The sequence below is a fragment of the Bacillus rossius genome, chromosome 10 (assembly GCF_032445375.1).
Source record: "Bacillus rossius redtenbacheri isolate Brsri chromosome 10, Brsri_v3, whole genome shotgun sequence".
In the NCBI taxonomy this organism is placed as follows: Eukaryota; Metazoa; Arthropoda; class Insecta; order Phasmatodea; family Bacillidae; genus Bacillus; species Bacillus rossius.
The window spans coordinates 2,322,760-2,334,950 of NC_086337.1; the positions used below are offsets into that span (position 1 = coordinate 2,322,760).

At 37.3% G+C, this 12,191-nt stretch overlaps 1 protein-coding gene across 1 annotated transcript in view; it reads right to left on the bottom strand.

The window, feature by feature from the left end:
- LOC134535628 (sodium channel protein Nach-like) overlaps window positions 1-12,191 on the bottom strand; it is a 180,817-nt gene that overhangs the window by 71,539 nt on the left and 97,087 nt on the right. Inside the window, exon 5 of the mRNA XM_063374806.1 lies at window positions 11,611-11,747. Within this exon, the coding sequence (XP_063230876.1) occupies window positions 11,611-11,747 (137 nt within the window). The remainder of the gene's footprint in view (window positions 1-11,610; window positions 11,748-12,191) is intronic.

Sequence of the window (12,191 nt, forward strand, 5' to 3'; positions counted from 1 at the left end):
GACGAAAACAAAGAAGGAAGTGCTAAAGCACAGATCCTTCACAAACGTGTCTGTGACTTTAGCATCATTATTAGTCTTAAAGTTTCCGAGAAAATGCTTTCACTGACTTGTTCACTCTTATATTAAAGAAATAGTTCATCTCTCAGTGAAAGATTATTATCTCATAAGAATATTATTGTAGGATTGCAGTGCATCATACCAGTGAATGTTGTAAAATCTAGTTTCAGTGATGTAGAGACAGCTTTTAATTTCTATGCTGATGACCTTACAAACACCAGTAAAGTCATGTTCAAAGGTGAGTGGGATTTAGGGAAAATGAAATGGAAAAACTCCAAAGATGAGCTACCGAAAGACACAATCACAGCACTGAAGAAGTGCGAAGAAATGTTGTTTCCAAATTTACATATACTTCTGGAAATTCTGGCCTCTCTGCCTGTTACCACAGCATCAGTTGAAAGAAGCTTTTCAACTCTGAAGAGACTGAAACCTATCTCAGGAACAGCACTGGTGAAGACCGTCTAAATGGACTCGCACTAATATCCATACACCGCAGCATACCATTAAACGAAGATATATTGATTGAGAAATTCGCAAAGAAGAACAGAAGAATGCTGCTTGTTTAGATGGGTTAGTAGAAGAGTGGCCTTTAAAATGATTAAGAACGTGGTTATAAATTATTAATAGCAGTTTTAAATTTTTGTTTGGTGTTTTCAACTTTGAAATGATTTTTTGTCAATTTGTAGATAACTTTTTTTTAAGAAGTATTAAGTTTTAATAAAATCGCTATGAAAATATTCGAGAAAACATGTAAATTATAGAAATTGTTTACTTTAGGTGTCTATACTGTATATACGTGTTTTCAGATTTAGCTCTTAATTTATTTCTTTAGTGCATCTTTTACTTTTTCAGATACCTAGTGTTTGATGTTTTAAAAGTTTAAATGGTTGTTATTGAAATGTTAGTATACACTTCTTAAGTTCTTAATGGTTGAGTTTTTTAAGTATCATGAATGAATACGAGAAAATTAATAGATTATTTTTGTTCGTGCAATGTGTTTATACATTATGTAGCTAATGTAATATTTGTATTTTGTGAACGATTGACCAAGGAAGCATTAGATTTTGCTTAATGTAGATTTTTATTTAATGTATCTTTGTTATTATAATATTATAAGTTTAATAGAAATTGTTACTTGAAATGCCAATATACTAAGCTATTTTTTGAAATCAGTCACGAGTATACTTTCTAAAGATACAATAAAAGAAAAAAATGTATATTCAGTACAAACAGTGCAGCTAAAATAGTATGAGAGTATTGAGATTAATATATTGATTAAGATTTAAGAAAACATTAGCACTTGCTTAACATATATATTGTACTATTAGAGATGTAAGTCACGTAATTATTGTCGACAGGCTAAGTTGAAATCCTAATTTTTCCGGGGCAGGATTCCCGGGACACCCCCCCCCCCCCCCCCCACAATTTTGGAGGACGGGTGAATGACGAAATGTGCCCCCCCCCCCCCCCCCCCGAACAGAAATCCTAGCTACGCTACTGATAACAAGGTATATGTCGTCAGCTGTTATGACGTCATGTTCAACACCTTGCCTTCGTCCGCTGGAGTCCACCATCTTGTTTTCGTCTGCTGGAGTGTGCTGATGGTATGTTAGTATAATTTTCTGTTCACCATAACTTTGTCCTCAACTGTTGGCATTGAACTTTGGCCTTGACCTTGAACTTTGACCTTGACATTGAACTTTGACCTTGAATTTGAAATTTGACCTTGACCTTGAAATTTGACCTTGACCTTGAAATTTGACCATTACCTTGAAATTTGACTTAGACCTAGACGACCATCATGGATCCGACATTTTTTGTTCAGTACATGCTACCAGGAGCAACCACCTGCTAGAGGGCATTGTCACCAATTTGTTATCTTCTGCTGGAGAACACCATCTTGTGTGTGTATTCGTCTTATAGAGTACATTTCCATCATGCTAGTTTTATTCTAACCTGCTAGAGTGCAGTAATCATTTATTTATACTGAGGTGCCCACCAATTTGAAATTTGGACGCCATATTGGAATCATGTAATTATTTGGCTATAAATGCGGGAAAAATTCCATAATTCACCAAAAAAATATTACAATCAATTTACAAATTGATTCGATCAGTTCCTGTCCGTGGTTCGTTACTTGAACAGTAACAAGTGTAACTAAATATTAAATAAATTTTATATTTTGGTTTTCAATACCTTTCATGGAGTTTATAAATCATTCTCTCTTAAAACATAAAATTCAAGACAATTTACGACAATGTTTGACGAATTGAATACGTTGCTGATAAGCCTAACATGAAAGTCTAGTTTTTCTATACTTAGAATAACCTCTAATCCGTTCATGTACAAAGCCATACATATATATAGACCAAACGTCTTCGAACCGCGAGACCGGGTCATAAACAATGTCAGACGTATAGACCATTTATTTCCGTACCTCACGAACTTCTTCATCGACAGCTAATTATATTCAATTAAACCAACGTAACATGTTTTTACGCTTTCAAGAGGACCAAGAATCCCATCAAAAAGGCAGCACAATTTGGAAGCACCATCAACAAAAAGGAAGCACATTTGGAAGCACAATCAAAAAGGCAGCACATTTTGGAAGCACAACCAAAAAGGCAGTACATTTCGGAACCATAAACAAAAAGGCAGCACATTTTGGAAGCGCCATCAACAAAAAGGCAGCACATTTGGAAGCACAATTGAAAAGACACCACATTTTGGAAGCACCGTCAATCAAAAGGAAGCACATTCTACAAAACGAAAGCTCATTTAACGAAAAGGAGATACATTCTCACGTACATTCAACTCGGTAGGATGCGATCGTCAATGTACAGTTAGGATATAAAGTCTCCATCAGTCTATGAATCCATCAGTTTTTAGTTCTATAAGTCATTGGCTCCATCAGTCATTGACTCCAACAGTCTCTTGGCTCCAAAAGTCATTGGTTGCAACAGTCATTGGCACCAACTGCCTTTTGCTTCAACAGCTCCAATGATATTTGGCTAGAATGCTACGAGTCTAAGAGACTATGAGGCTACAAGGCTACGTGTCTACAAGGATTTAGCTGGTTACGATTTATACATGGCTGAGATACTGCATGGCTAAAAGGCTGCATGGCTACGAAACTACATGTCTATGAAGCTACAAGGATACAAGTCTACTCGGCTCCAAATGACTGCGAGGCTACATGGCTACAAGACCACTTGGCTACAAAGCTTCAATTCTACGAGTCTAAAAGACTCCTCCAACTGTCTACGAGTCTATAAAGCTCCATCTACTCCAGCAGCATTATGTTATAAGATTACAAGACTACTTTTTTACGTACTTACAAGTCTACGAGGCTACTTGGCTATGTAGCTACAAGTCTACTAGGCTCTAAGACATCATGACTTCGTGACTACGAGCCATGAGGTTATGAGACTACGTGACTACGAGTCTTCAAGTTTACGAGACTGCGATGCTACAGAGCTACGAAGCTTCTAGAACACAAGTTTACGAGACTGCGAGGATACAGGACTACAAGTCTACATGAGTACTTGACTACGAATCCACAAGTCCATAAGGCTCTAATTGCTGCATCTGTCTTCGGCTGAATTTTCTCTTTGGCTCCAACTGCTCCAGCAGCATTATGTTATAAGATTACAAGGTTATTTGGTTACATAGCTACACGTCTACGAGGCTCCAAGGCATCATGACTACGAAGCTTCCAGAACACAATGTTACGAGACTGCGAGGCTACAGGACTACGAAGCTTCCAGGACACGAGGCTACATGGCTACGAGACTACATGACTCTAACTGACTACAATAGCACCATTCAGTGGTGAGAGTTAATTTATCTCATACAAAATAACCTGTTTAAAGTACTGTCGATTATTGTCAACAGATGACACCACATTATGCTTACAGGTAAATATTATTTAGTTCTTTTATGTGGGATGCGGGATGCTCACTAACGATCGCAATAGAAGGATGGCTTCGCTAGACACCAAGGAGAAGGAAGTTCGTCTTGCTTGTTAGTGCATCACAGATGTCTCATGGTATTTGACTGAGTAATTTTTGTTTATTTTATGTATTACACCTGGTAAAAAAATTGCAAGTGCTGATTTAGTAGCAGAAATTCTCGAATTAAATGTAACTCGAAATAAAATGTCATGACTCATTAGGTAAAAATCCTTCATACAGAGAGCGGTTTCTCATAATAGACAGAAGCACTTGAAGAAACCACAGGAATTATCAGGAGCACACGGAGAATAATATAAACATATTGACAAGAATATTCAGGAACGAACGTATTGACAAGAATAATCGGGAGCACACGGAGAAAACCATGACATTTTTCTTTGATATCATAAAATTACAGAAAAATATTTAATAATTAAAAATTAATTAATAAAATAAATTAAATTGTAAAGAATTACAAAAAATACATAAACAGATTCTGCTAGCTTGTGACATCTCATTGTTGAGCAAAGATAGAGTTCTAGTCATGACATTATATTTGGAGTTACATTTAATTCTTGAATTTCTGCTACTAAATCAGCACTTCCAATTTTTTTAACAGGTGAAATTTAAAAAAAAAACCATTACTCAGTCAAATAATATACCATGAGACATCTGTGAAGCACTAACATACAAGACGAACTTCCTTCTCCTTGGTGTCTAGCGAAGACATCCTTCTTTTGCAAATGTATGTTAGCATCCTGCATCCCACATAAAATAAATAAATAAATAAATAATGACTCAACACAACACGTGACGACTTCTCATGCTATTAATCGAGACTACTTGTAACAAGTTCTTTTGTATGAGGTAACTTAACTCTCGCTTATGAAATATTAAAACATTCTATTTAAGTAATGGATCTAATTTAAAACACTCAGTTTGCATCTGGCATAAGTCTCAGTAACTAATATGAATCCTGATTCAATGTCTGTCGCTGTATCGAAAAGACACAGATGTAAGTTTTGTAGCAAAGAATTTATCTTGAGAAAGAATGGAAGACAACACGAGAAGAATGACTGTGTTAAAAATCCACTACGCAATATGATAAGGTGTGTTCGATGTAGCAAGTCGTTTACGCGGAGAGAGAGCTTAAAAAGACATGGTAGAACTTGTAACGCCAAGCCTGCGTACAAGCTAGAGGACAACGATGGATCTACTAGACTAAGGAAGAGTGATCTGTATTACGACAATAATTTTCCTTGTCTTGGGAGAGATTATGTTCGTGGCTCTTCCGATCTCGACAAAGAACTTAAATTGAAGGACGTTGATGATTTATGTAAGAATGAAGGCAATGGAAGAATCCTTAACGTGAAAAGTGAGAATACATTCCAGCCTAATTAAAATATATCTTTCCTACTTTGTAAAAATGATGGACTCCTAAAAAGGAAGCATGAAGACGATGAAGACACTTCGACATCATCGATATCGAATTCTTACGGTAATCTGGGTGAAGACGATGCCTTCTACGGTGATTGCTACAATGACTCTGAGGCTGTTGACAAAGGCATAGACTGTGATGAAGCACCTAAAGCTGACAAGATCGAATAATGTGGCGGTGTCCTGAGACCGAAACGATGGAAACGACGTGTTATCTATCTATCTATACTATAATAAAACAGTAGTTTTTTTTCTGTCTGTCTGTCTGTCTGTCTGTCTGGACATATAATGGGCATATAGTGGATATATATATATATATCGCATGGCAATTATCTATGCTGGGCTGCGGAAGCACCTGACTTGAACCCTTACCCGTATGTGGCTCCACCTGGGGATTTCAGTCCCCAGGTTCCTGTGAAGCCACTCTTCCAGCCCAGCAGGTGCTGTAGTGGTGGAGGGGACATGTTTCCTGGATCTGGTAGCTTCAGTAAGGCGGGGCTCTGGACTATACAGATCTGCAAGCAGACTCCCAACCTACCCTTAAAGGGCGCACATTTGGGAGGGGCGGAAGGAGGGTGCGTTGGCCTTCGGGCCTCCGAAAACATGTCTGTCTGTCTGTCTGTACGCGGTGTTCCACTAAACTACTAAACGAATTTTAATGGGGTTTTCAAGTTAACTTGAGCGTAGCAGAGAAAGAAATTTAAGCTTTATTTCATCAAAATCGGCTCAAGGAAAGAAAAGAAATGTTAATTTTATGATATACAATATAATCAATATAAGAAGCCATTAAGTTTTGCTATTGTAAGGAACTAAGTAGAGAGTAAGAAAAAATAAATATCCTGACAGTTTTTAGTGTCGCCATATTTGTTTCAATTTTCAATACCCTTTTTGTATATTACAATTTAAATTGCAGAAAAAAAGCATGTTTCATAGACACATAAATAGTGAGTGTGTGTCATTTCTCTATGTCCACGAGGTCTCGCCGCGTCAATTTTCTCCTTGGGGCGAACTCGTCCGCTTAATTAAATAAAATAAACAGTGTTTATCGTTGAATGATTTATTTCATGAAAATCTGCTCTCATAAAGACACCAATGAATCACCAACATGTTCGATAACAAGAAATTGTGATATGGAAAAAGTGTTACAAGATTGCTCTCCAATCGTTTGGGATGAATACACGATGGCGAATAAAAAAACAGTTGAAGCTGTGGACAGGACACTACGGGACATAGGCGCGATGAAAGGCCAATGGGGAATGTCACACTACTCTTTTCAGAAGATTTTCGGCAAACTCTACCAGTTGTAAGTCGAGGGATTAGAGCCGATGGAATCAAAGCTTTACTGAAGAATTCTTACCTCTGGCCTCAAATAAAAAAACTGCAATTAACAATGAACATGAGAGCACAGCTGTGTGGTAAAACTCATGCGCAAGAATTTCCAGGTGTTCTATTAAAAGTTGGAGAAGGTGCCCTCCCTGAGCAACACCATCAGGTGACGCTTCCAGAAATTTTGGCAGAGTCGTATCTTCGTAAGACGAACTCATACGTTCGGTATTCGGGGATCTGTCAAACATACAACATCAGGAACATACATGGTTATGTGAACATGCCATACTCACTCCAAGAAATGACCAAACTGCTGCAATCAATGAAAAAAAATTTAACGAATTGAATGGGGCTGAAGTGGTTTACACATCGTTTAACAGCGTCCTTAATGAGGACGACGCCACTAATTATCCAGTTGAGTTTTTGAGTTCTCTCACTGCAAGTGGTCTTCCTGTTCACAAAATTGTTCTCAAAGTTGGTGTTCCAATAATGCTTCATAGGAACCTTAATCCCCCAAAATTTTGCAATGAAACCCGACTTAAAGTAACTGCTCTACAACGAAATATAATCGAAGCTGAGATTCATACTGGATGTGGCTCAGGTGAAACTGTTTTCATACCGCGCATACCGATCATCCCGAATAACTTCCCGTTCGGGTTCAAGCGCACACAGTTTCCAATAGCAGTTTGTTTCGCGATGACAATAAATAAGTCTCAGGGTCAGAGCCTTAAGGCAGCTGGTGTCGACTTAAGGTGTGATTGTTTTTCCCACGGCCAGATGTATGTGGCTTGCTCGCGGGTCAGTAATGCAGACAATCTTTACATTCTAGCTCAAAACGGGAAAACAGTAAATGTGGTTTACAAAGAAATTTTATGAAGTGTCTTCCCGACATTACATTTGAAAGTAGAAACATATTTACCCAAAATTTAGGTAGTAACAGATTTTTATTGCAAAGACTGGAATAGAGGTGAGAAAAATTATCATTTTTTAACATAAGAAAACTACTACAACTGTATCAACTGTTATGTTATAATGTTTAAATTTCTAAATGGTGCATGAAAATACCAAAATTCCATGCGGAAAAAGTCGTGGGCACCAGCTACGTTTAGTTATAGGTATAGGGCTATGCATACTGATTTTTCATATACTGCATGGATGCGAACATGTAAGAATAATCTATCTATCTTACTATCATAAAACAGTAGTTCTTTTTCTGTCTGTCTGTTTGTATGCGGTGTTCTACACAACTATTATACGAATTTTAATGGGGTCTTGCGTATAACAGTCATTACTTAATTATTTGCCTTCAATGCAGTTACCTTATTTCACGTTCAGCGAAGCGGGCGGGTTCGGCTAGTAATAAATAAATCTGATAAAGCTTATTATGATCACTGGGACAATTGTGATGATAAAAGTATTTATAATAAACAAGCAAGGAAGATAGCGGTAGAAGAGATTGATTACACATCATAGAATGATACAAACATATTTGTTGACCGACTAAGACTTCTACATGATTCGCTTTGTGCAGGAAACTATTCGTGCATCAAAGAAATATCCTTCATACTCAAGAAACTGAGCAAAGCTGGCTACATACAATAATGGCTTGTTTTACTTGCATTTGTATAATGTTGAGAAGTAAATTAAATAGTGAAAGTAAAAATTTAATGTTTCAGGACTTGTATTCTGATTTCTAAATAACTTGTAACACAGCTGCCTTTTTTATTGTGCTTCCAAATTTGCTTCCTTTTTTTTATGGTTCTTCCAAAATGTGCCGCCTTTTTGATTGTGCTTCCAAAATGTGCTGCCTTTTTGTTGATGGTGCTTCCAAAATGTGCTGCCTTTTTGTTGATGGTGCTTCCAAAATGTGCTGCCTTTTTGTTGATGGTGCTTCCAAAATGTGCTGCCTTTTTGTTGATGGTGCTTCCAAAATGTGCTGCCTTTTTGATTGTGCTTCCAAACTATGTTTCCTTTTTTGATTGTGCTTCCAAAATGTGCTGCCTTTTTATTGATGGTACTCCCAAATATGCTGTCTTTTTAATTGTGCTTCCAAAATGTGCTGACTTTTTGATTGTGCTTCCAAATGTGCTTCCTTTTTGTTGATGATGCTTCCAAAATGTGCTGCCTTTTTGTTGATGGTGCTTCCAAATGTGCTGCCTTTTTGTTGATGGTGCTTACAAATGTGCTGCCTTTTTGATTGTGCTTCCAAAATGTGCTTCCTTTTTGTTTTACTTCCAAAATGTGCTTCCTTTTTTATTGTGCTTCTAAAATGTGCTGACTTTTTGATTATGTTTCTAAAATGTGTTGCCTTTTTGTTTGTGCTTCCAAAATGTGCTGCCTTTTTTTTATTGTGCTTCCAAATGTGGTATTTTTTTGTTGATGGTGCTTCCTGTTTGTTGATTACGCGTAGTATAATCTGTATTGACTGAATATTTACTAGTTCAAAACGTCGTTGTGTTACTAAAATATTTTTCAAGGTAACTTGGTCCTTTTTATGTATAACAAATTTCACGATGGTCTAATTGACTGTAATTAGCTAACGTCGAAGAAGGTCATGATGTCCTGCAATGACTAGCCTATACGTCTGATATTGTCATGACTCGGTCTCATGGTCCGGTGACACTTGACCTGTATGTGTGGCTTTGTACATGATCGTTTTATAGGTTATTCAGATTATAGAAAAACTAGACTTTCATGTTGGGCTTATCGGCAACATATTTAATTCGTCGAACATAATCGTACATTGTCTTGAGTTTTATTTTTGAAGAGAGAATGATTAATAAACTCCGCGAAAGGTAATGGAAAACATAATCTATAATTTATTTAATATTTAGTTACACTTGTCACTGTTCAAGTATCGAACCAAGGACAGGAACTGATCGAATCAATTTGTAAATTAATTGTAAATTGTTTGGTGAATTTTGGAATTTTACCCGAATTTCTAACTAAATAATTATACGAAGCCAATATGGCGCCCAAATTTCAAGATGGCGGGCACCTCAGTAATTATAAATGACTACTGCACTCTAGCAGATTAGAATAAAACTAGCATGTTGGTAATTCACTCTATAAGGCGAGTACACACACTAGATGGTGTCGTCCAGCAGACGAAAACAAGATGGTGGACTCCAGCAGCCGAAGACAAGATGGTGGACATGACGTCATACCAGCTGACGATATATACCTTGTTATTGGTGGTGGTAGGTCAGTCTGTAGGTGGCTTCTGTGGAGGAAGGATCTGTCATTTTTATTTTATTTTATTTGCTCTTACCGGTTTCTAACCAAGGACGGGAATCGATCTAATCAATCAGTATTCTAATAAGTTAATTTTTTGGTGAATTTTTAACTTATTTTCATTAAAATCGGATAAGAAATAAAGATTCTCAAGATGACGCCTTTCACGATCATTAATACAAGTGGTGACATAATTCAGAATGTCGTGTGTAGTGTAAAACATTTTTATTACTTTTTAATTAGAATTTTTTAAATGTATTAATAAATTCCTGGTTTACTGTCGTCGGGAATCGAACCGAGGACCGAAAACAATTAAGTAACTAAACATTTGTAGTATGCAATTTTTCAAATATTTTTTGGAATTTTTTCGGATTTACTATCATTAAAATTACGGATTTTCAAGGTTGCGGCCGTAACGCGAATTGCAACAGTTGCGACTTAATACAATATGGCGGTTCTGTCTCGTACAGGCGGTGCTACTAATACCTACTTAAAATTTAAAAAAAATACAAAAAAATTAAAATTCCGATTATGCATGTTATTTTTATATATACCTACCTTATTTAATTCTCAGTCTGGTAAATGTCTCGATGGCCGTGCAGTTAAAGGCATATGTTTTCCAACCTAGAGGTCAGAGCTGCGATGTTTCGAATCACAGCGCTTCCAATGTATTTTGCATAAAAAATTAAATTTAATATGTCGATAAGGACCATAATAGCTCTGGTAGGTAATGGAACATCGACCTTATGTGATGAGACAGAGCGACGCTGGCGTTCTCTAGGAACAAACAGCAGAAACAAAGTCGACGGTATCCAAGATGGTAGCCTCTAGTGGAGCAGAAAAAAATCAATATGGCGGCCGTGACGAAAATTTAATCATGAGTTAGTATGGCACTTGATTTAAAAATGGTGGATCAATATGGCGGATCCAATATGGCCGCCGGGGTCAAGGTCAATCTTAAAGGTCAAAGGTCAAGGTTACGCTCATCTAAAATGGCCGCATGACAGAGCAATCGGCCGGCTCAACGGCTCCCGCTCCACCACCTGGCGCCTGCGCCAGGACATACTATTATATACTACTCTTATCTGAGGCTGTAGACATGGATTCTTAAGCCTCAATATGAACATTTCAAGTGTTTGGCCATTTTCAGGACAAAAACGGGAAATTTTCTCTCAAAATAAGAATTTTTTCCCGCGACATAGAGAAATTTTTAGGAATTTCGAGTCATTTTGAGTCATTTTTGAGTCGTTTTTGAGGTATTTGAGTCCAAGATGGCGGCTGTGACGTCAGAGGTCACGACCCTGGACCCTGTGTCTAGACATAGGTACATTTACACACTACTGCTATCTGTTATGAAGTCAGATCTCCCCACATTACATAGGTTCTTAAGAATATATATGCTCCAACCACGAACTTGAAAACTAAACAAATATTACCAATTTACATAAACTATATTGGTAAATTTTTTGTTCAGGTTGAAGCTAACACACTTGTACCTAAACATTTTCATAAAGTTTGTAAAATTAGCGTGAAATACAAAGTTAAATTGAAACATTGGTTCCGCTCCGTCTTCCTGAATGAACAGCCAGCGGGGGCACGGTACCTGAGGAAGGCCTGCCGCGAGTTGAAGGCATAGCAATGGCCCACCTCCGTGTGAACCGCCTGCCACAGCGAGCAGCAGTCGAAGCCCAGGTTCGCAAACGTGCAGTCCGTCAGCAAGTCCTCGCAGCGATACACCACCTGCAAGTTATCATTCAACATAACTACATTCTGACGTGATAACGTCTTATAAACCGATGAACGCCGGCTGCACGCACGAAAAAAGCATGACTCATTGCCACGTTCCGCCTGAGCCGAGCGTGCAAGCGAGAGCGCGGAACAAGCGATAGAGAGGCAGTGACAAGTTCAACCGGCCAACCACCGTGCTAGAAAATCTTCTATAATATCAAACAGGTTAAGGCTGGCTTTTTAAAAGTAGCAATTTAAAAAATTTCATTTGATTGTCCAATTTCGTCATTTCAAATTAACAATTTATTGACATTGATTTGATTTCAGTTTATTTCTAAAACTAATTGTTCGTGATTATATTTAAACAAATTATTTAAATTAAATTTGCAAATACTGTAAATAATATTTGAAAATTAAAAAGTATGCAATTTTTCATCAATGTTTTCTTATGACGTT